Source organism: Lagopus leucura, unplaced genomic scaffold (assembly GCF_019238085.1).
Source record: "Lagopus leucura isolate 7727_CA_CO unplaced genomic scaffold, USGS_WTPT01 Super-Scaffold_797, whole genome shotgun sequence".
Taxonomy (NCBI): Eukaryota; Metazoa; Chordata; class Aves; order Galliformes; family Phasianidae; genus Lagopus; species Lagopus leucura.
In genome coordinates this window covers 2,442,055-2,466,505 of record NW_024962259.1, presented here as the reverse complement: position 1 = coordinate 2,466,505, position 24,451 = coordinate 2,442,055, and the positions used below count along the sequence as shown (strand labels likewise).

The 24,451-nt window shown below is 43.4% G+C and overlaps 1 protein-coding gene across 1 annotated transcript in view; it reads left to right on the top strand.

Annotated features, from left to right (window-relative positions):
- The window catches only part of RHBDL3 (rhomboid like 3), a 44,363-nt gene extending 21,258 nt beyond the window's left edge, over nucleotides 1-23,105 (top strand). The window contains exons 3-9 of the mRNA XM_042865339.1: nucleotides 5,462-5,620; nucleotides 13,269-13,493; nucleotides 14,213-14,361; nucleotides 17,783-17,895; nucleotides 20,111-20,211; nucleotides 20,959-21,019; nucleotides 21,728-23,105. Coding sequence (XP_042721273.1) covers nucleotides 5,462-5,620; nucleotides 13,269-13,493; nucleotides 14,213-14,361; nucleotides 17,783-17,895; nucleotides 20,111-20,211; nucleotides 20,959-21,019; nucleotides 21,728-21,999 — 1,080 coding nt within the window. The 3' untranslated portion in view covers nucleotides 22,000-23,105. The remainder of the gene's footprint in view (nucleotides 1-5,461; nucleotides 5,621-13,268; nucleotides 13,494-14,212; nucleotides 14,362-17,782; nucleotides 17,896-20,110; nucleotides 20,212-20,958; nucleotides 21,020-21,727) is intronic.
- The last annotated feature ends 1,346 nt before the right edge of the window (nucleotides 23,106-24,451 follow it).

The window sequence follows — 24,451 nt, the reverse complement described above, 5'->3', positions numbered from 1 at the left end:
CCTTGTAGACAGGGAAGTCAAGGCGCTCTGAGAGACTTGTTGGCTCACTCCAGAAGTCTGCAACACCAAGGATCAAACCTTCCCAAACCTTCTTTCCTGTTTGCTTAATAACTCTACAGTGGTGCATTCCTGAATCTCCAAAGAAAAGGGCATCTTAGACCAGCTCCCTCCATTTCCACTTTGCCATGTGCTGCACACAGAGGAATGGTTACACACATCCAGGTGATGAGCTGTGTGTTCTGCAGGCACCACAAATGCTGAGCTGGAAAGTATTTTGCTCTCTTACGGCAGCTCTCCTATGGAGTGGGTGATGTCTAGGGGCCCTGTCTGGTGAGTTAGTGAGGTTATTTCTTTTGTGCTTAAATATAATCTGGCTTTTGGGAGCCGGGTGATGTTTCCAGCCCTCAAGTTCACCTCAGGTCAAAGCAATCTAGCATGTGTTAAAAGTACAGCTGGACAGCCCGTAAGCACTTCATATTGACTGAGCAGTGGTGGTTGAATTCATTATTAACAAAGGAAGAGAGTGTACATCACTGAAGCCAGCACTAACATTTTGCCACACATGTTCATGAGACTCGGATTTGGTGACTTGGTGAAAAGATTAATTTTGAGGTGAAAGCGTATACATTAGCCTTCATCTCTTCTGGATTAGGGTTCCTCCTCACATGTGCACTTCATCCTGTTAGAAGAGACAGCAGGATCATTAAGTTGTTGGGAAAGTCATTGCCACCAGATAGTGATGAAACTGTTAAAGCAGACCTTTCTCCTGCCCTCCCCTGGATATTATGAGGCAGTTCCACCTTCTGCCTTGTCATTCCTTTAATTTTCATCGAAGCATGAAATGCTACATATCCTTGCATGTTTTTTTTTAAAAAAAAAAAAAGTGAGCTCCCAGCATGACTCCAGAGACTGTGGAAAGATAGCGAGTGAGCTGCTCTGGTAAGATATCTAATTTATCTTCAGGAGATCTTCAATGCCAATCCTGCATATCTTTTCACAGCCTGGACGTGGAGTCTGTCAAATTCACGTGTTGACTCGGGGTCTGTTGCTTTTACTACAGCATGGCCCTTGAGGCTGGATGTGGTCTGAGTTCCCAGTGCACGTTAGCATCTGTAGATTGCAGAGACTGTGCTGTATAATGGTCTGAAGTTCAAAGCCAGCAAACTCTGAGTTCTTTCTGAACCCATCAGAGATGAAAAAACTTAACACAGTTGGCTCTCCTTTCTAGTGCCAGTCATGGGAAGAAGCCTACATGTGAGCAAGAAGCAGGCCTTCTATTGACAGCTCCTTTGTGGTGGAAGATAAAGCAGCAGTTGCCATTTCTGTGTCTCAAGAGGAGCGGCTAAAACTCGGGGCAATTTCTTTTCGGAACCTGCCTCTTAGTGCAGAGCAGAGCTGGGGGCAGTGCCAGGAGGCCTGACAGCCAGGCTGGTCTCTTCCACAAGTGAAGGCATTGCTGAACCATGGAACAATTCTATTTTGAAGGGAGTAATTCAATCCCCAGCTAACATCCAAATTAGATAAATTTCTTGGAGCCTTGCCCATTATGAAGAGAACTTATGATTGGAGTGACATATTCTCTCCATGCCAAGACAAAGCCCCTCAATGTGAGAAACCACGGTTGGTAGGAAATTCTCTGCTCCTGGGTCAGATCTGCAACTCCAAACCCAGCCAAGCACCCTCACATTATGCCCAGTTCAGCTGTTGACTCTCCAGCTGCACTGATGCCCCAGAGGGCTGTTTGCCACGGAGCAGAGAAGCAGCTGGCCGTGCTGTGTGAAGTGCCTGCCTTTTCCCAAGACACCAATTGTCTGTCTGCAGCATCAGCCTCCACCCTACTTGCTCACTCAGCCGTGGCTGATGTGTCTTTAATTAAAGAGGAGGAACAATGTGGGATTATTTTCTTTCCTAATCTGGTTTCCTACTTCTATTCAGGTTTTGAGCCCCCTCCTCTTATTTTTGTCTTGCAGTGGTGTCCTTACTTTTATGAACTATTTGCTCTAAAATAAGAAATAGGAAAACAAACAAAAAAAACCATGTTGTTTGGGCTAGGGAATTAAGATCTTGGGTCAGATGGCTGCTACAGTCATTAACATATTTACATTTTTGCTTAAGAGCCTGGTTGAGGATCAAGGGAGTTAAGAGTGATTGTCATTGAAATCTGGAGGAAACCTTGCATGAAATTGCCGTTAGTATCCCATTGTTTGGGAGTAGAGGGGGGCAGTCGGCCTTCCTTAGCCCTGCAGTGGTTGGGTTGCACTTGTCTGTCCAAGTACGTGTACGTTTAGCAGAGGCAGAAGTAACCAAGCTTGAGGAAGCCACTGGGCTGCCTTGGTGCTGGGAGGCTCAGCCCTGTGGGGCTGGGGCTCAGTGCAGCCTCTCTGAGACAAAGGTGCTTGACTGAGCTTGTGGGAGAAGTGGATCATCATGGATAAATACATGAAGCGCCTAGCAAAGGTCAGTTGCCTCTTTTTTTTTAATTGATGGACCCAATTGTTGTGAGTGTGCTGTCACAGCTTGCTTTTGCTGTGCATGGAGAGGCTTGTTCTGCAGGACTGGCTCAACTCCTCGATTTCTGTGTTTAGCTGCAATATCAGAAGCAGGTTTGAGGTGGTTTGCTGTGTTGGGATGGATTTTGAGTGTTGTGGAGACAGATGAGTTTAAAGTGTCTTTATTTGATTTGATAGAAAAAATACTTAAAAATAAGAGAATTCCCTTACAGATGGGGTTTACAGTAAAACATTCTGTTCCAGGTTGTCAATGGAAGCTGCATTCTAGTCCTGTTCTGAGGCAGACATTTTCAGTTCAGATGCCACTTATTTACTGTTCTCTTTCATGCTGCCCAAATCCGAAGTTTTATTTCCAACTTACTTCTAACTGTTATCATTAGCTTAGCCAAAATGAAAATTACACATAGTAATGTGAAAGAGGGAAACATGCTGCCTAAGGCAGCGACAGCGTGTTGATGTCTGACGCCGTGTTGGTGAGAGAAGCAGCAGAACCTTGTGTCCTTGTGGGCTGGTTCGAAGTTCGGAACTGCTTATGTAATCTCTGTTCCTGGTCACTAAGTGTCTCTTTTCAGCAGGCTTTAAAGCAGAACAAAGTCTGGGGAAAGTGTTTTGTGATCTGAGTAGCTCTGTGTGCTTTGGGAGCCTGCATGCTTCAGCACTTGTATCTCTTTTGACCTTTGAAGGAATATCGATGTTTCCCACTGCTGTGGCCATTGGTCTTTCTACAAAGTCAAAAAGTGAGCGCACAGCATGGGGGAGATTCCCACTCTTCTCTTACTGACCCTGGCCCTCAAGCTGGGAGGCATTTAAGCCTTCAAAGAGCAAAAGGTTTTATCCTAGACAAGATACATTCTAAATGCCCAGATATACTTAAGTAGAGCTGTGGTTGGGCCAAACGTTTTTAGGAAACGAGGATGAAAACAGTACAGCCTGTGGGATAGCAGGTGTTAGTTCCATTCACTGAATGAGCCATCTCTCTGCTTCTGCTGATTCCCTTGAGAAAGGTCATCTCAGGTATTATGCTAATAATACTTATTTCCTTTATTTGCTTCTGGGATTAGGAATCGCAAAAGTCAGCTGCCTGCAACTTCCCAGCAAGAGCCAGAAAGTATCAGAGCTGAGCCTTGTGGAGAAGCCCTAACATTTGAATTGGTTTTAAGATTCAGTTTAATTCAAAGCATTAAATTGGGGTGACTGAAGTAGTGGAGCCAAACTTGTCCAGGGATTAATACTAAGCCCTTGTTTAACAGTAAACAGCTGATGAAATCCACCTTTGGCTCTGGGTGCCAACTGTCAGGAAGCATACATCCAGGCCACCTCACAAGGACAGAACAACCCTTTGCAGATAGCGAGTACCCAGATCTGACTGCCTGCTGGTCATTTGGTTTGTCTTGTTTTGTGTAATCCAATTCCCCCAGCAGCTTCTGACAAAATATCTTGTTCCAGCAAGGGACTGTGATCTTCCCGGCTCCATTTAGGCAGCTCCTTCTCTACAAAGCAGCCAGTGGTAGCAGTCACCGGTGGGAGAAAAGTACTTGGCTTAAGCCAGAAGGAACCGGCGCCAAGTCCTTCAAGTCCTCACACGTGGTGCTGCAGCCTCTAAACAAGCTGCCTGTGCTCGAGGATATTACTTTAGCTGTTCTGCTGATGGCAGAGCGGTGCCAGCCCTGCTGCTGGCAGGCTGCATCCTCTGCCACATCGCTCTGCTCACCCGCTCCCTTGCCAAGGCAGCCTTTACTCCACTGTGTCTGATTGAAGGCCTGGCGCCTGCTCAGCTTTTGTTTTGATAGGAAAGAGTGAGGATTGTCAGGAACTTTAGGGCTCTGCCAAGGCTCTTTATGTCCCAAATGTTACCATGAAAAGACTCTCTCCTGACCACCCTGCCCCTGACAGCCATTCAGTCTAGCCAACAAGCTCGATATCATTATCTACAAAAGGAGGCCAGTAAGCACCAGGCTGCTCAGAGCCAAGTTTGGGAAATCAAAGGCAAATCTCCCAGCAACGAAGAGCTGGCAGAGCTCAGACTGCACCACGGCCAGTGCTGGATCGTCTGGCCGCTTGCATGCGCTCAGTTTCAAAGACAGAAGAAACAAACATGCTCAGCGTGGTGCCAGGGCAGGCTTTGCTGGGGCAGTGTGCCTGGCGGAGCGCTGGCAGCCCTTGGCTGAGTGCCCTGGGGAGCTCCATGCCAGTTAGGGGCTGGAAGCAGTTCTAAGTTCAGACAACTTTGCAAAGCTGTCTCCTTTTGTTCAGTGTCACTTTCAGGAGATGAACCATTTGGACTGACAGAAAACAGTGACTTTTTTGGTCAGAGTGGGATTCCCTCTAAATCTCACCTGGGACTTTCTTTCTAATGAGTTTCATTTATATTCTGAAATAGGCATGTGGCTGCCTTGCTATTTATAGTTTGGCTTAATGCTTTGCTTCTGTCCAAAGTCTTGTTCCAATTCATCTCTAAAGAGCTCTTCAGCATTGAAAGCACTTAAATGTTGAAGTTAGAGATGATCTGGAAAGTTATCATGAAGACTGAACAGAAAGTACATGAGCAGGGATGATGTTCCTGTGTTGAAATTGTGTTAGGAAAGATAGGTGTAAAACTCATTCCAGTATGCTTTGTCTCACAGGCTTCATCTCCCATCTGCTTGATAGTCCAGATAGGGTAGGGTATAAAAAATTGCCAAGAGAATTGATAGGGAGGGAGGGAGGGAGGGTGAGGAGAGACAACTTACCTGAAGCTTGTGTGGAAGTGGGATAATGACACATGGATTGGCTCATCTCTGCAACAGGGTGCTCTGTAGTTTCCTTGGCAGTACAAAGAAGCCGAAGATCACTGGAGCATCCAGCAGCCCTCAGGATGCCTGTAGGTTTGCAGCACATAACGAATACATAGGAGGTCAGAGTTTTATATAACATGGAATGGTTAATCCTGACGCTTTCCCTTCCTATTCCAGTTTGATCCTGACAACACCGGCTATATCAGCACGGAGAAGTTTCGTTCCCTTCTCCAGAGACACGGCTCAGAGCTGGACCCCCACAAGCTGGAGGTCCTCTTGGCCCTGGCAGACAGCAACTCAGAGGGGCGGATCTGCTACCAGGACTTCGTCAACCTGGTGAGTGCTCTGGCTGGCAGGGCACAGCCGTCATGGATCCAGGTTACAGACTCAATCAAGCAGTGTCAGTATGAAGATGAAATTATGGTGATATAATGACATAAAATAGATCTACTGGATCTAACTAAAGTGTCTTAGCCCCCTGCATGTGTTTATGTATACAGAAAAATAAATGAAGGAATTATCAAATAGATCGCAGTGAGTTTGAGGTTTCCCTCAGTTCCAGCTTAATAAAGTGTGGTCAGTTGTGAATTTATAGTAACAGCTGCTTGTTCTACTCTTTGGTATATTCAAAACACCACGTAAGCATTAGCAGCACAGCACTTAGGTGGTGGGAAGAGGTATCTTCTGAGTTATTTTACAGAAATGATGGCCCAAGGCCAATCAGTGTGTTGGCAGCAGGCTCATGAGTAGTGCTGGGCTTTTTCTCTCTTCTTACTCCACAGAGCTCAGAGCTGTGCAAGCTAATGAGAGGTAGGTGGGAAGTGAAAGACATGGGCAGCAGCATTCTCCTTCTTTGGGAAATGGGAGACAGTAACAGTCCACATCCACCTGAAGTGATTTCTGCAGAATGGCAAATTTCCTTCACTCTATTGAGTGTCTCCTGTAAAGAAGCCATTGATTTTCTGTCATCAGCTCTTCTATCCTCCTCATCTGCATTTGTTGCCCTTGCTAATCAATAGGTAAAGCAAATGCCAGAACGTTACTTACAAGTGGCATCTCTTTTCTCTCTCTTCCTCCAGTTGTTATCGATTTCCAACATCTAAAACTTGTAGGGCTTCTTCTTTCCCTAGTTTTCTGCTGCAAAACCTTCCTTGTGAACTTCCTGATAGAAAGCAACATCACAGTTGAAGCAGACAGAAATGGTACTGCGAAATTGGGGGAGCAGTCCTGATTCCCTTTATAGCTGTCAGTCTTGGTACAGGCAATGATGTGTAGTGAGGTTAAGTACAAGCTTTGTGCTTGATAATGATCAGTCATCTTTGTTTCTTGCTAAGGATCAAATCTCTAAAACGTCATTGATGATGTCATCAAACAGGGATCATTTCGACCTACTGACTGTAATAGGAAGTAGAGGTTGTGTTTTCTTTTTTTTTTCTTTTTCAATAAGTAACCAATAAACTTCAATGAGATTTTAAACTGACATAAGAAACTCAGAACTGGTAGCTGTGTCACCATTAAAATATATGTTGTCTTAGAGTTTTGCAGCTACTTCTGTCTGATGATGTGATGTTTTGTTGTTGCTTTTGTGTATGTGTTTTTGGCCGTTGCTCTGTAGACCTTCTGCTGGCCAAGTGTGCTGCTAAAAGAGGACTTTAAGGCAGCTTCTCGGACTTGAGAGTTTTCTTTTTGCAGATAACTTGGAGCACAGCCTTACTGCCAGCAGTTGCAAAATGAAAAGTTCACATAATTTGTGTCTGTCAAAGAACTTTTCTGCAAACTCTCAACATACTGTTTTATCTTAACAGAGTGAAGGTGGGGCAATATCCCCAGCTGGACACAGGATTTAATAGGCAGTAGCCAGTCATGTCAGAAGGATCAGTTCTGCAAGGTGCTGAATCCCTCCTGCTGTTCCCTCAGCTCTCTTTACCCTCTTGCTCAAGCTGCTGCCTCCTTTTCTATTGCTTTTTAAGTCTTCAAATGTGGCTGCTTGTAGCTGAAGACATTTGCCAGTATTGTATGGTTGAAGCCATTTGCTCATTTCAGGCACTCTGGTGATAAAAGCAGAGCTTGGTCTGTCCCCTGTGAGGATTCTGTGTGTGTGCCTTTAGATTTTTGTGGCTATCCTTTCTGCTTTGAAAGGAAAGTAACTCTAGCTCCTTGCAGTTCCAGTGCTTGTAATGGTAGCAGTTTTACTTGGGGGTACTTCCTCCAACTTGGCTTGAGCTGAAATGAGAAGAAAGAGGGGAAAGCGAGTTGTTGCTGGGAAAAGAAGAACTTTTAACATTGAATTTTCTCTTGCTTTGTTAGTGTGCATGTGATAGCATCAGGAGGGCTTTCTTATCTTTGTGGAGGTGAGCTTTTAAGAAGTTATACATTGTATTTTTTCCCCAGATAATAGGGGTTGAGAGAGGTCCTTTAAAACTTTTTTTTTTTTCTAATGGTGCTTAGAATTACTTCATAGTACAGTCACAGAACAGCTATAAATTCCACTTCCAGTGTCTTTCCTTGTCCTTTACTGAACCAGCTGACAACTTGCATTGAAGGCTTAGCTGAACAATGCTTTGCAGAAACTGCATAGAATTATTACCTGAGTCACTGGGAAAATGAGCAATAAACCCTAAATCTCTGATTCTCAGGGGAATCTTCAGTAAGACAAAAGTCTGCCTGAATGAATATCTCCTATTCCTGCTAAGTTCTTATTCACTTTCTAGTGAGTTTTTAAGCTCTCTGTTGCAAAATAATCCCAGCCTTCAATTCTAGTGGCCTTGTCTGATGAGAATATAATTATAAACACTAAACACTGTTGCTAACCTGAAAAGTCCTGTTACAGGAAAACAGGTTTTGTGCAGATTTTGTGTCTCCTTCTCAGCTTCTTTGTGCTTCCCATTAGCTGCACAATTGAAGCAAATACTGTGACAAACATCAAGATGACTCCCATCACTGACATCAGTTTTTCCTTCAGTGTCCAGTGGGGCACCCATTTAAGTGATTTCTCTGCCTTAATTCACACTGTCCTGACTGAAACTATAGGATTCTTGAGTTCTTATCTTGGCCTTACTTCAGAGATGTAATAAACATTTAATTTTAAAAGGGTTTTAAAATCTCTTACTTCTCTATTTGATCTAATATTATGCTATGCCGAGTAAGAAGCATGTTTTCTTAATAGACAGATGGTTCTGCAAAGTAATGGTCATCTGATCGTGTCCCTGTCCATCCCTTACCTCCCTGTGTGTCAAAGCCCTTACTGGGGTGCAAAGTTCTTACTCCATGGAGCACATCCAGGAACCAGATACCCTCCTCACAAATGTACCTCACACTACCTTTGTGGTATTTTCCTTCCCATTTTGGAGGAAAGTGAGGGTTGTGTCATTTGTAGCACTCCAGGGGCCACGTGCATCTCCTGAGGGGAAAAAGGTATCAGATGGTCAGGTGAGTATCTTGAAACTGAATAACTGGCATGGAAGAGCTGCTTTTGGAATCTGTTCTCCTTATGCATTGATCTGAGTCCATTAGGTACTGCCTGCATGTAGCAGCAGAAGAAAGAGCTTTCTTCCAAGTGAACTCGTATGGCAAATAATTGCTATGCCAACTGAAGTGAAACTTAGCACAGAAATTTCTATCCTTAGCCATGATTCCTCATCTGTTTCCAATCAAGTGCATTTGAAACTTGAGAAACACGATGTCAACTTAAATGGTCATTTTAATTGTGTATCTATCTAACGAACAGAAGTGAATGGGAAATATTATAAAGGCATTTTAAAATAAAAATGCTTCAGAAAATAAAATCTGGATTTCACTTCAGATGCAGAATTCCTTCTAGGACCAATGAAAAAAATGGAACGTGTGTCAGGGTTTTGAGGTTTCAAAGTTTGCTGCGTTTTGACAGAACACAACTGATTTGAAACAGTAAGTTAGTCTTCTGCAAGTGCTCCTGTGCTTAACTTGAAATACAAACACAGCTTATCTTTTCTAATGGAAGAGCTGGAAGCCTGGGATGAGCAAAACGTTGAGCAGGGAATACTCCTGCAGGAACAACAATAACTTATTTGGCTTCCCCTGCCTCTGACTTTCCATGAATTCCCAGAGGAAACCACTGCTTGGTCAGAGAAAATCAGGATGTTGTTTCCTCTAGTTTCCATTTGATACTTTTTGGGAAAGGAGAGTGCTACCAGGTTGATGCAGAGGATATGAACATCTGTGACAGATAAACTTAACGCTGAGCTATGTGTTTTGGGCAAAGCAGTCTTTAACCACATTAGCATTTCAGAGAAGTGAGTAGTGGGGGAAGGAAATAAATGTGAATCTTGAAAGCAGAATTGATTGGAAAAGCTGCATTTGTGAGTAAAGTGGGTTATAAAACTGGAGCTGACAGAGGCTTTTAAAAAGCATGTGCTCACTTCTGATTTTAGTTTTCTGCCTCTTGGAGGAGCAGAGCTGGAGTGCTGAATGCCTTGCCTTGTCATGGTCTTGGATGTGTTTAAAAATAGCTGTAGACCAACCTCAAAGATGCCAATACCTGGTGGGCAGAAGTCCATGGTTCTCTAAGCCTCATGAATAGGGCTGAATAAAACCCGTAAAGAGGGTACGGTGCCCCACACAAACTGTGCAACTGGGGTGGGGAAATACTGTATGATTTGGTTATTAATTATCATACTCTTGTGCTGCAGCAGCAACAGTGGTACAGATAGCCAAGAAACCCAGAGAAATTGATCTGCCAGTGGGAATAACCAGATTGTGTTACAAGTTATAGATTATTTGAGATTGATTCTAGACTGATATATCCTGAACAGAAGCAAGACTTTGTGCTCCTATAAGTTTCCGCTGTCCCACACTAGGCTCTAGGGACTCATCCTAAATTTTAACAGTTTAAATATGGAAAACAGATTCATGTCTAAGTGGGCAAAAAATTATCCTTCCTATCAGCGCATCAAAGACACCCTTTGAGCAGAGCTAAGCCTTCTTTTGTTTTGGTATGTTAATAGCAAGGGCAGAGATGGCAGAGCATGGTTACAGGTCATGTCAAACTGGCTGTTTTGCAAGAGAAATGTCTCTTTGCATAATAACTATTTGCAGGCATGAAAGACAAAGGGAATGTGCTGTTTCCTTTCTCCTAATTCCCGACATACTATTTTCTCTACCCATCTGCCTGCAACTTTAATATCATGCTCATTAAAGAAGTCCCACATCAATTGTATGAAGAGAAGTGGGGTGGGCTGCCCTGAGCTTCTGGGCTTGTAATAACATGCAGACCAACAATGGGCTAGTGTTCTTACAGCTGATGATTAAATACTTGGAATTACATAATATTGGTATTTATGAGCCAAAATTAAGTCAGCAAATTGTGACCATATGGGAGACTTTGGGAAGATTTGGATATTTTAAAGTCAGTCTGTGGAACAAAATAGGCTCCTTATTAAGAGTTGGTGAGAGTAGTGGTAGTGAGAGAATCCTCTGTCTTTTCCTTATGCCTTGGTTTCTCATCACCTAGCTTGAGAATAAAAGCATGATCCTAAGGCCTATGGAGTTACACGAGTAGGGCCAGGGCTGTTGTGTTTGCTTGAGGTCCAGCACTCAGCTGTGCTGCCTCTTGGAGCTCCTTTCCCTGTTGGCACGGTGGTCAGTGGGTGCAGGTGGGGGCTGGCAGGATGTGCTTTTACTGTGAGCCTAATTTTAACAAGGGGAGTACATCCAGTCACTCGTATCTTAAGGATTGTGGGTGCTTTTGAGCATGTGTTTCTGATACTCTGTGTCCCTGCCTAATTTGGGTGTAAAACCATGCCAAGGCTATGAAGCTTTGTAGAGAACCTGGCCTTCTTCCCATAGCCTTTGCTCAGAAGGAGATCTGACAATTTTTTTTGTGTGTGTTTCTACCTGAGGTGGCAGGATGTTTAGCTAGATCTCTTAAGGGCTCTGAAGAGTTAGTTGTAATTACCAAAGGCTTTTGATTTTCTAGGTAAATTGAAACCTGGCTCCTACTGACACAGCACCTGCTGTTGGTAGACACAGGGAATCTCTTTCTTACTCATTGCCAGTCGTGTTCCCTCTGAGGATCATGGTGTGAGTTGTAATCTGGGAAGAACACACTTGGTGCTGGATTTTTTCACATGCTTTGCAAGAGACTGCAGCGACTCAAGACTTTCTCCATTTCATTTGCGGGCAGTTTTGTCACTGCCTGTTTGCTAAGAGCTGATGAATTCCCAGCACACCCCCTGTTTAGCCACCTAAGAAGTTGGTTTCAAATGTCTTCTCTATCTCTAAACGCTCTGATCCTATTGCCTCATGTCTAAATTAGCCATGAGTGTAGTTGATGCGATGCATCTGTTCTGTTGTTTGGACAGGATACCAATTGGACAATGCCTTATGGTGCGCAGAAGTAACCTTGTTTGTGTTTGAGGCATGCAAGGTCTTTCTTCAGCAATCACATTTGTTCCCCACAGAGCTGCCAGCATGTTGCCCAAGGATTTCCCTTTCTCTTGTAACATCAACGTTTACTGCTCTCTCATCGTTACCAGTTAAAATAACTCTTAGTGTTTTATCATCCAGATGTGACCAGAAACAACCAAGATGGAACACCTTGTAAAAATGATTGAGTGTGAGAACAGGTAGTTGAAAGAACAAAGCTACAGCTGTCTTTCATCATTCCGTGGAGGAAATCATTGTCGTAAGCTTCCATTTTATCATTAGACAGTCCTGTGCTTTATTTCCCTGCCTTAGAAGAGAAAGGTAGAACTACTGAACAGAAGGGCTTGAAGTCAGTGCAGCCTAGTAAACACAGAAATCTTGCAACCTGGATTCTTCCACTGACTCTAATCTGTGGCCTTGGACAGGTCACTTAGCAATGTGAGGTCCAGCTGCTCACCTCCTCTGAGGAGCCAGGCTTCATTTGTGTGAGATCCACAGTGATCCTGCAATATCCTTCTCTTGTCAAAAGTAACAAGGCCTTTCCCTTCTGCATGGTTATTACCTTGAGGAATGCCTTCAGGAACATCACCCAGATGAACTCTCACTGCTCTGACTAGTGTTGGAGTTCTTTGAGCAACATTAGCAGTAATACAGGAAGCATAGTTAGTGGTTTTATCTTGTTAAGCCTTCTCTACCAAATGTTCAGCCAGTCCAGACAGTGATTGTGGTGCAGTAGGTTTGTTTGACATCAGGGCTAATTAGCAATTAAGCGAATTTTGGAGCAAGCACTTTCAGACCAGATTTTTTTTTTTTCCTCCCAGGCAGGCTAGCATAAAATTCCATCTGCCTCATTTGCAAACTCAATTGCTTTAATTATGCATCCAAACTGGGAAAGTGTATACTCAAAAGATCGTTAATTCTGTGCACTTCTCGTGATAATGCAAAACAAATTGGCCATATCCTCTGAAGTCTGCACCTTCTCAAAATCTGCCTGTTCTGAGTATAACTTACCAGAAAATGGATCCTTTCTTCTTGCAAGTTTACGAGCAGCTAAAACAGCCTGCTCAACACTTCAGTGTGTGTTCTGTTGGTACTGCTCATTGCAGTTGTTTTGGTTTTAAGGGGATAATTTTCCTTGAGCAGAGCTAAACTTTGCCAACGAGGATCAGAACATACAGGTTAGATGCTGTGAATGTACCTACTGCTGCATTCAAGAAATTTCCTGCCCCTGTTGATGGAAGGTACAGGGAAGTTCAGTGCATCAGGGGAAGCCAAGGGAAGGAGGCTGGTGAATGGGCTGGAGAGTTCAGCTGGGTACATCAGCAGCCTCTGCTCTGCTTTGCCAGTGTTCTACTCTGACCTCATTTACTGGTCCCAAAATAGTGAGTCCTGCAACTGTTTGTTCTTGCACCCTGCGTAGGTCACTTTGTGATCAGACTGAGGCTTGGTTCCTACAGCTCGAGCCCGATGGCGGTTCTCCTGACCGCATGGGTCTGGTGCTGCCAGATTGGTACTAAACTCCCTGAAGGTTGAGCCAGGCCTTCCTTCGTCCTCATGGTTTCCTGTTTTTCTTTTTACACAGATGAGCAACAAAAGGTCGAATAGTTTCCGCCAAGCCATCCTTCAGGGCAACAGGAGGCTGTGCAGCAAGGCGCTGCTGGAGGAAACAGGGCTGAGCCTGTCACAGAGGCTGATCCGACACGTCGCATATGAGACCCTGCCGCGAGAGATAGACCGCAAGTGGTACTACGACAGCTATACCTGCTGCCCTCCACCCTGGTTCATGATTACCATCACCATCGTAGAGGCAAGTACCTTATTTAATGCCCTGATTTGAGGAATGCACCTCACACTGCCGAGGTTTTGATGTGGGCTGAACAAAGGCCATTGTGGGGCTGGTCTGGATCCAGACAAGGATGAGCATGAGGCTGAAATGGCTCTTTTGACTTACCTACGTGTATATGTAGATTATGTAAATGGAGGCTGTGTTCCTGTCTGTCTTCATGTGTGGTTATTAGTCATTGAAGCAACTTGTATATGAAACTACAGAATTTGGGAAAGTAAAGCTAAATTTTTTGAGAAGTGAATATCTGGACAGTTTAAGGGGTAGCTCAAATAATAGAATTAGAAATAAACTCTTGTATGGTTACCTCTGCTCTTTGAATGGGGAGAAATTGGAGGGAGCAGAACTGGACTAAAAATTCTGACCTGCTCATTTCTTGCTCACAGAAGAGCTTTGTGCAGTAGTTAAGTGGTGCTTTGGAATAAATAGAGAAGGATATCCTATGGCACTCTAAGGGTGCTGAGCTCCTCTAACTTGGTGACTGATCCGTAATGGAAAGCCACATACGGAGTTAGGCTGATGTGTTGCAGGTTTCTCAGAACAGGGAGCATACATGCTGCATAGCTGTCAGGTGGTAGAAAAATTTGTTTTTCAGTTGACATCCTTTCATGATTTTGAGTTTGCAAAGTGCTTTTCACTGAGAGAAGGCATTTGCTAACCAAGGAATCTTCCTGCTCTTCTAGGTTGCCTTTTTTCTTTACAATGGAGTGGTGCTAGACAGATTTGTGCTGCAAGTCACCCATCCCTTATACCTGAAAAATGCATTACTTTACCATCCTCAACTCCGTGCTCAGGCTTGGAGGTACCTAACCTACATATTCATGCACGCAGGGTGAGTACTTACAAACTGCAGAGATTTTCCAGAGGCAGTTCAGGTTCCTCAGAGAGTGGGAGGAGAAAAGGGACTGAATCAACTCAGAAATCAATTGGGAAAAAAACGGAGAACACACAAACAAAACCAACCCTAAATTATGTATTAAAATCTGAAGCTGTTGTGGAGTGTTGGGCAATGAGAGGCAAACCTTCACAGCTGTCTAAAGGGAGGAAACAATGTAAGGAACTTAATAGATGCTGCTCCTGTCCCTGCACTTTTGGGATCACACCAACCTCTTAGTATGCACTTTCCTGTGCTTTCTAAAACTGACCTAAAGCTGAAGCCCATTGTCTGTCTAGAGGAGATGTGCAAGTGATGTATTGAGTCTGAAAAGATGCTAGACTGATATTTAAGAACTAGATATTGTGTTTTTGGTAGACTTTCTAGTTAAGGTTGGAGAAGTGGATGAAATTTCCCATGCCTACTCAGTGTCATCGCTTAGTAATGCTGTCTCTTCTGTAGGGGCTGGGATAATGCCTAGAAATCTGAGACAAAGCTGGACTCCCATTTTGTACAAACTGTACTAACAGCAGTGTTCCTTAAGTTCCTTAAGAGCTGACAGTCTCATCTGGACAGATGGACAGAGAATAGTCCATCTAATGTAAAATGAAGGTGCAATAAAATAAAATATATTGTCCTTGATCCCATGGGAGGTATGTAGCAGAATGAAGAGAACACAAGGCATGGGGATTCTAATTCTGTGCTTGTGGACTGTGCTGGTCCTCTCAGGATTCAGAGACTTAATTATGTGACGTTTGTGATGCCATGGTGACGAGTGAATGTCACAGAAAAGTTCACCTCTGTACAAAACACTCTACCCCCTCAACGTGCTTTCTCAGATCGTTATCCTTACACATTCCTGGCAGATAATTGCAATTTTCTTTAATTTTGTCATTGAAGAATCAGAGCAACAAGTTTTTTAGCAATGGTTTATAATTTGAAACTGAATGAAGATCCTTTGTTCTTAAATAGAAAGCTTATATTCCCATCAATCAATGGTCTCCTTTAAAAGGCCAAAAAGATCAAGCAGACCTTTTCCTTTTTCCACCAGGAAGCTGATGTCCCTTCTCTGCCATGGAATTCCAACCTGTGCGTAACTGCCCATAAGCACAAGATGTGCCCCAGATTTCTGAATAAAAATTATGGTTGGAGTAGGGCAGACTTGACCCAAGGAGAGTAGAACAAAAATTATAGAGGAAACTTCTAAATGTGGTGACATCTGTACTCTGCATTCTACATTCCTCCGGTAAATTTGATTACAGAGGCATCAGTCTACAAGTGCAGACTGTTGTGCTTAAATGTGAGGCTGGTTATGTAAAATGAGAATTAGAAAGGTGAGGAAAAGTGGGTTTGTAGAAAAGAAGGAACACGATTTTAACTCACGCAAACTAATTTGTATCTGATTTTCATTCTGTTTCTGCTGTAGTCCTACTGTTTCACTTCTGTAACCACAGATTGCTCAGGAATTCGTTTAAGAGAAGCACCTGCACAATTATAATTTTGCAGCACTTAAATATCTCCCTGTGTCCCCTGTGGCATTCTTTCCTATCTGTGCAAAGTTGCCCTAACCTATAGCAGGCAGTGCCCTGGCATTCTCCACACTTACTGTCTGAAAAATACATTAGCTTTACTTCACACCTGTGGCTGGCTTTGCCACGAGCAGTGGTGAAATTGTTGTGCAAAAGTCTCATTGCTTCTGTGATGGATTCCAAATTCTCCAGCTGTTGCAGCCTTCAAAACAAGGATGAGTCCTGCTGGAATAATAAACCCCGTGACTTATTTGCAGTATCTGGAGTTAGGCTAACTGCTCGTTTATGGCTAACACATAACGTGTAAATCTCCTTTCGTATCAAGAGGGGGGATAAATCTTAGAAAGATAATAATGCTTGTAGTGGAAGTCCATCACTCTCTTGTTTTTCAAAGGAGAGGTTAAGACAATGTCATGGGGTTTATTGTTGTCTTGTTTCCAGCTGAGACTTTAAGATGGTAATATGGACTGTTGCTTAATTTAGTGCACTTGGTCTGTGCACTGAAGTCAGAAGGTGTCCAAAAAGGCGGCAGTTGCTAAGGCTTGGCTGGCTGTTTCTCTAGAAAGATCCCAAAAATGCATGGACTTTGTGATGGTCCTGGTGCAGGGAGCTTTGTCGAGAGCTGAAAAGCCAGGCAAAGTTGTAAATTCTGCCCTTTGCTTTCATGGAAAGCTGACGTTGATTATCTGAGGCCCACACATTTGTAACACTGCCATAACTAATGACTTGCATTGATTCCCAGTCCCGTTTGTTTGGTCCCAGGGAAGGAGAAAGTCTTTAATAAATCAGGGAAATTGTCATTTCAAGAATGACGCATTCAGCACCAGCAAAGGCTAATTATATTTTATGGGTGCTTATTGACTATGGAGCCTTCAATGCTATTAGCGTGATGAGGAGGAAGAGTGAATAGGATCGCTCCTGCACAGTCTTTTAAGAACAGCTGTGATTCGGGGCAGTCACTTTCGGGTTGGGGATAAACTTTGCTGAGCCCATACAAAAGCTGCCTTTGAAAAATAAGAGCCAGTGCTTTGTGAGAAAATGTCAGGCACCGCCTCGTGACACTGGCTGCCAGCTGAAGCTTCTTTCCTCCCCGTGTAAAAGGGCATTTGGGTGCTTTGACTCCTTTCTGTGATCTCTGTTTGACCTTTGCTCATTGTTCCTAATTTAATTCCCAAGTTCTGTGAACAACCAGGATTGGAACGAGTGCCAGAATGCACCCATGCCCAATGGCTTCAAGAGCAAGATGATCAACATACTTGGTTACTTTCCATAATTCCCAGTGATGGTGAATTATGGTGCTGAGCATCCCGTGCACAGAGAGAAATTTACTCTTAGAGAAAAATTAAGTGATAACAAACTCATTAAGATATCTGGAAAGGTCATTTTTCTGCAGTGTCATTTCTAGCAGCTTTTTCTGGTCCAACTTCAAATTCTCCTTCATGAGACAGTTCTATCATTAGTGCATTTTATCATCAGCATTTTTTTCTGATGTGTATGGGAAATTGCTATGGTAACACGAAGAAAGTCCAAAACAGTGAAAATTCATAGAACTTGAACCAAGTATTGCTGGGTCTGGCTGCAAGCAATCCGTTTCTTGTATGAAATATGACATAAACTCACAGTGCATTAGCTACTTTGTGCTTTTTCCCACAGAAGGTGCTAGTATTGTGTGTTGAGGATGTGCCGTGGTGTCATTTAAATCTACCTGCTTCGTAAACAGTCAGTCCTGGTGTTACAATCTCCCTTCATGGAACAGATGCTATCTGATCTCATTCTGAGATATCTCTGTCACAAGGGAGAAGGGAGACAGAGTTAGAAAAGAGTGCAACTGTTGTTTTTCCTCACTGCAGGATAGAACACCTTGGTCTCAATGTTGTCCTTCAGCTCTTGGTTGGGGTTCCCCTGGAAATGGTGCATGGAGCTGCGAGGATCAGCTTTGTGTACGTTGCTGGAGTTGTGGCAGGTAGGTTACACCTCTGCATGCCCTAGACAGAGAGGCATCTGAAAGTAGTCTGGGATGACTTTTGCAAAGAAGAAATGTTTTGTGACATTTGTGTAGAGGAGAAGAGCAGTCTGATCTGTGTTTAGGACACTTGTGGCCCCACTGTACATTCCTTGCAACCTGTAGAAGGCTAGCAGAAATGTGGCATCACAGGCTTCCATCGTCCTCCTGCATGAAGAACCTTTGTCCCACCCCACCCTGCCCCCAGGTCCTGCGCCAGCTCTTCCATTTGTCCTGCACTGTCTGGTTTCTACAGCCTAAGAAAGAAGTATTTGGTTGTATGTTGTGATCAGTGCAAAGGAATCTGGAAATTAATTTGATCGTGAAGCCATAGGTTTTGATTGATGTTTAGTTTGTGCTGTACTTCTTTTATTTATGTTTGGCATTTCCAGCACTTTGGAGGTGATGAAAGTTAGCTGACAATAGATCAACATCTAATTAAAACAGGAGGAGAGTGTGAGAACAACAGAGGGTTTCACAGTGGAACCTGGAACAAAGAATTGACTGCCACAGTTCAAGATCTATGTAACTGGGAAAAAAATCACCATAATTTGGTTTTTTTCAATAATGAGCAGATAAAAGCATTGTAAGATAGACTGCATTCCTGGAAGAGGCTGTGAAAAAGAATAATTGGATTAGGGCACAGGACAAGGCATGGTACAAGCAGCATCTCATTAATGCAGAGAGAGAAGTGAGCAGACCAGCTCTGGAGTTTCTTTCCTATTATTTTAATAAGCATTAAAGTGGTTCCCAGTCTGCAACTTTCCAGGCACAAAGTTTTCTACATAGATCAGTCTGCAAAGTCATGGGGCTTAATTTGTACATACACACTGTATATCTGTGCCAGGTAAGCAAAGCAAACAAGCACTGAACCTGCTATGATTGAGCCCAGGTGAGCGCTGCAAGTTGATGGCAGGGAAAATTCTCAGTGCAGGTTGGAACTATGAATGTGGTTGGACAACCCCAAAGAAGCATTACATAAGCATAATACCTCTGTCTCTTTCTGTTGTTAGCCAGTTATTAAATGTGCTTTGTTCTTTGACGTATGTCAGGAGATGGAGGAAGGAGCCTGAGGATATGGCAATATAAAGATAATGCAGCTCCTAAACAATCAGGAATAAATAGTAAAATGTGGATACATGCTGCAGTAGCCACTCCCTACTTTTGTGTTTTTCTCATTTGTTTTTCCCTTTGACAAAAGGATATGTGGAAGTGTAGATGGAGAGATGCAGTTAAGTGCTTGGGTCCTGCAATGAGCGCACGGATTCTGATTACTCCTTTCTTAACTTCTGATTAACGTGTCCCTTAATGGCATTGCTTAAGAGCTGAGAAGTTTCAGGTCCCAATGGTGAAGAAGGGAGCTATATGCTGGTGGAACCTCAGCTCTTTTTTGACCATAATCACCTAAACAATTAGCCAAGAAGCCTATTGGAAGATTCTGTACTACTGATGACTCTCTCCAGAGTAGTCATTGTGATTTTTCCCCATTTCTGCTCATCACAAACGTCTTCATTATCCCTGCTTTGTGCACAAAGTCTGCCTTTGTCTCCCTTTATCTTTTCAGTTACCTCTAAAGTTTGCTATATCGGAGCTTTGAGGAGATCCAGGCCTCTAATTGGGATAAAGAGAAGCAGTGTCTATGTTTGAAAGTATTTCTATTAGCAGTACCTTTATGTGATTGAACTGACATTTTGCCATCTCATGGTGACTGCTTTCATTCAGGATATTTTTAGGAAGCTTTACTCTGCAGTTTTATAAGTAACAGGCTGAGCATTGATCAAAGTCCTGGGTTTAAGTGATCAGTCCCCAGTCTTTTAAAGTTTGCAAATATTTATCTTGTCAGCGCAAGAGCAACTTCTATTTTATCCTTTGGTGATGAACAGGATGAAGACACTTGTCCATCTTCCTTGTTTGTTTGTTTTTTTTAAGCAGAGTGTATATACTATATATATATATACTTTTTGCAGCATAGCTTCAAAGATGCATTGCTCCCTCGTGCTGGCTCGTAGTCTTTTTAAGTAGGTACAAAAGAATTGGATTGATTTCTCCTTTCCCCCTTCCTTTTATTTATCTCTGTATTGCTGACCTGTAGCAGATGATGCAGAAATAGTGGTTATTGTAGAAAAGTGATTTTATTTGGCTGATAATTCTGACAAAGCCTTGTTCTAATTCCCAGGGTCGCTGGCAGTGTCAGTGGCTGATATGACAGCACCTGTGGTTGGCTCCTCTGGAGGCGTGTATGCCCTTGTCTCGGCTCACTTGGCCAATATAGTCATGGTGAGTAGCAGAATGCCTTTCCAACCTCTTTGAAGGTGAGCACCTCTGGGATTGGGAAGAGGGCCTGACCGAGCTGTTGGTCATTCAGGGAGCATTCTTGCTCAATAGTTGCGGAGCTGTTTCTGTCTGCAGTGTGTCATATCATGTTAGGAAGTACCTAAAGAAATTTTTTATTTGTTGGATTCTTTGTAGAATATCCCTTATTCCCTTTCATAAAACTCAAACTGACACTGAATTCTGATCATAACAGCGTTGCTGTCTTTTAGCTGTTTCACCTCATGAAGTACTTCATAAAGGTCAGTGAATATCAGCACTGTAATTTCTGGAAGATCTAGAAACAGCAGCTCATCCAGGGTCCTTACAAGGGCTGTGGCAAAGCCAACATGTCTGCCTGTGCAAGCCCTGAGCTTACCACTGGACAGCAATGGTTTTGCTGAGAATGCTTTTTTTCACATGGTTCAGATTGCTGTGTGGTGGTACAGGAACACGCATCTGTCCTTTGCTAGCAGTGTCAGAGCAGAACAACCATAAGAATAATGGTAATTTAGCTCCCAGTGGGATCTGTGTGAGATGATAATGTGAGCTGGATGCGGCAATGACAGAGGGTTTGATGTATGTGCTCTGGAAAACACGTGCATGTGTTGTGGTACTTTTATCAAGCCTAGAAGATGCTCTTCCAGTACAGATTTGAATGTAAAATCCAGATATCCATGCAGCATCACTTTGTTTTCTTTGTCTCTTTTCCAGAATTGGTCTGGAATGAAGTGCCAATTCAAACTGCTACGCATGGCTGTTGCCTTGATCTGTAGTAAGTATCGTGCAATACCTGGTGAACAAGCAATCCTGTCTCATTTGTCTTTGTCCTAAGGGTTTGTGCTGACACAGGGAGTTCTGACTTTGCAGCAGTTTTGGTAGGAACTTGCAGCTGGAACTTCCGCATGCAGAAGTCACATCACTCTCAAATGCTGATTTTGGTTTTCAGCATAAGCATTTTTAAATGAGGATTTGTTGTTAACCAGCATCTGTAGCATATGGAATTGTGAAGATCTGGGATTTAAGCATCTCCTCTCTGAATTCACAAACAAACAGTACTTTCATAATGCTCATGTTTAGGCTTCCTGGAGCACTTGCTGTATGTACAACACCATTGTACATACATCATTGAATTATCTTCCAGACACATCCCCAGGGTGCCCTGATGAGAGAAACCGGATTGTGTATTATCAACAGAAAATTGTCTTCAAATTCTGATTTTTTTTTCCTTATTTTTGATATAAACTTTGAAAGAGAAATGTTCCTTTGCCTGTCTACACTCTGACAAGCCCAGACCGCAGGGGAGATCTCATCTCTGTGTGCCTTACATAACCATGGCTTCCCAGCCTCCCTGTGCTCTCTATACAAGGCAGTTTTTTTTTCACTCTTTTTGCCTCTTCAGAAGATGTGGTGCTGCCTTGCAAGGTGGAGTTGAGAAGGGATAGACTTAAACTATTAATTTATTTTGTCCTTGTTGTTCCAGTGAGCTTTGAATTTGGAAGAGCTGTGTGGCTGAGATTCCACCCCTCCGCCTACCCTCCATGCCCACATCCCAGCTTCATGGCTCACCTGGGAGGGGTGATGGTTGGGATCACCCTCGGTGTCATTATCTTGAGGAACTATGAGCAGAGACTTCAAGATCAGACTTTATGGTGGATCTTCCTTTCTATTTATCTAATCTTTGTGTTGTTTGCCATCTTCTGGAACATTTTTGCCTACAGCCTGTTGGATTTGAAGCTACCTCCCCCTCCTTGAATGCACAGGACAGGAGACTCTGGAGAGCAGAAGCGGTCTGCCAGCTGCATTATACGAGAGAAGATGGAGGTTCTATTTTTATATTTAACTTAGGGGAGGATGATTATTTTGAACACAACCGTGTGTGGAAGAAGATGCTTAAAGATCTCACAAGTGAATGGACTGATCAGTTTGTTATTAAATCTAGCAGGTACTGTAATGCTGGCTGGCCTGGGCCCTGCAGTTTCTTCACTGCTAGGGCTTCCATTGGGCACCTTGAACTTGGACATTTATCACATGGTTTGTTAGCACACATCAATATTCTGTATGGGATATTTGCATTTTCCTGGTCAGTGCTGGAATTACAGCCAATTGTTGAATGAATCTCCTCAATATTACTAAACACAAGATGGAAAAAGAGCAGTCAGTTACTAACTAGAGACCTGCATGACACTCCCAAGGCAGACTGGGTTTGGTTTCTACAGATACATTTGACTGTTCAGCCATACCAGTGCCACTGTCTAATTACTTGAATGGTTCCTTAAAATTTTAAGCCTTTGGTGGAACTTGTTTTATGCACCTTTGAAAGGGATCAGCAGAACTTTGTCACCCAAAGTGATGGAGACTGGTCTTTCAACTACAGGTCAAATGAATTTGCACTATAAACCTTGGAAACTCTTTAGAGTGATGTGGATACTGGGCTAGAGGTGAATTTACCATGCATGATTTACTTGATTTATACTTTTTTTCCCAGCCTGTTGTGGCTACAGCTTGTGGCTGGGGTTTCTTTTTGAGAGATGGAGGAGAGGAAGGCAAGTGTTCAGTTTTGATTTTGTCAGTTGACAATGGGGTTTTCTTCTCACTTTATTTGGGGCTGTATTGATTTAATGCCTGGCCTGCAGTGATATCTAAGCAGGGATCTCAACTCTTCCAACAGGCTCCAGCTTTAGAGACATCCAGTCTGTTTGAAGCCAACTTTGTCCACTGAAGGTAGTGGGGTTAAATCAGGGTGTGTGTCTGGCTTCCTCCTGAAGTGGAAAGAAGTGTTATAGTGAATGTTGTGAAGTTCATAAAACTGGTTTTCAAATGGCTGCTAAAATCTGAGGATGGCAAGTCTTTCTGAGGCAATGGAAGTTCAGAGAAAGCAACAGTCAGTTGCACTGATGCCTTTTTGCTTAGCATAGGTCAAACCCAGATTTTAGTAATCTGGTTTGAAACACAGTCCATACAGCCACACGACGCGTGCTGCCTGAGTGAACCTGGGGGACCAGACTGCAATGTCTGCAGAGTGTGTGTCTGTGTAAGGTGCATATTCAGTTTTGCTTCTCACTTTGGAGAGCTGCCAAACTACAGTTGAGGAACTTGGATGCCTTTCTTTTCTCTCCCCTTTGCCCACCTGGTTTGGTACCTTGTATAAAGCAGAAATGGGAGCCTTTGTAGACGAGCTCCTTTTTTCCTTTTTCTTTGCAGGTTGGTGCCCAGCCACTGCCAGCTTTCCATGGCACATCTTGTGGGCAGAGCAGCAGCTGGCTTTTCTCTGTGGCTAAGTGTTTTTGTATCGTAGGCTTTATTCTCTCAGTTGTGTAATTGGTACTGCCAGGTGAAACCACAAACTGGTGGGAGCCTGTGTTTCTAGAGGGGACGTTCCCAAGAAATCATCAACTGTAGTTCCCTTATTTGCCTTTATAGGAGAAATCTCTCCAGAAGGTAGAAGTTCTGCTCCTGTGGTATCTGCTAGTAAAAATCCTGTTGCCTCAGGGAAAGAGAAGGGGGAGAAGGAAAAGTGTCTCTACAGCTGGGAATAAGCGTTATGTGCAAAAGAACCAAGTTTTGCTGTTTCTGCACAGAAATGGAATCTCAGAGGGCACCTTTCTGCATGACTGGCATGTTTGTGGCCCTCAGATCGAGGGACAAGGGTCAGAGCTCTATTCTGTCTGAAGAAATGGGCTCATTCCCTGTGCTATTTAATCTCAGCAGATTGGGTCCAGGTCAGAGCGGTCACAAAACTTTATGTGCATTGCTTCAGGTCAGGAGCTGGTCAGCGAGTTCCATGCTGATGGAGATTGTCTCCCTGGAGAGCCATAGACAAGCAGGAGGGGGGAACTAGAATGCAGAGAAAAGCATGGCTAATGCCATTCTTTCTTCACCAATTGTTAAGCCTTTCTGAATACAGATGCCTTTAAACCAGAGGTGAGCAGGAAATGGGAATTGCCAGATAGGAGCTGCACAGAGCAGTCTAGGTGCCCTTCCTTGGTCCTTCATCCATAAATGAACATAGTGAACACAAAGTAATTTTTTCCGAAAAACCTCTCACTGAACTTGTGAGTTGTTCATCTTTCCAGCTTCCATTCCTGTGTTCCCATCTGCTGTCTGAGCAAATCTGAAGCAGCCCTGGGGATCAGAGAGGTCAGACTCTAGCAGTACTGGATTTTTGTGGGTGAAGAAATGAAAGCTTCTTTCATTCCTGCTCAGC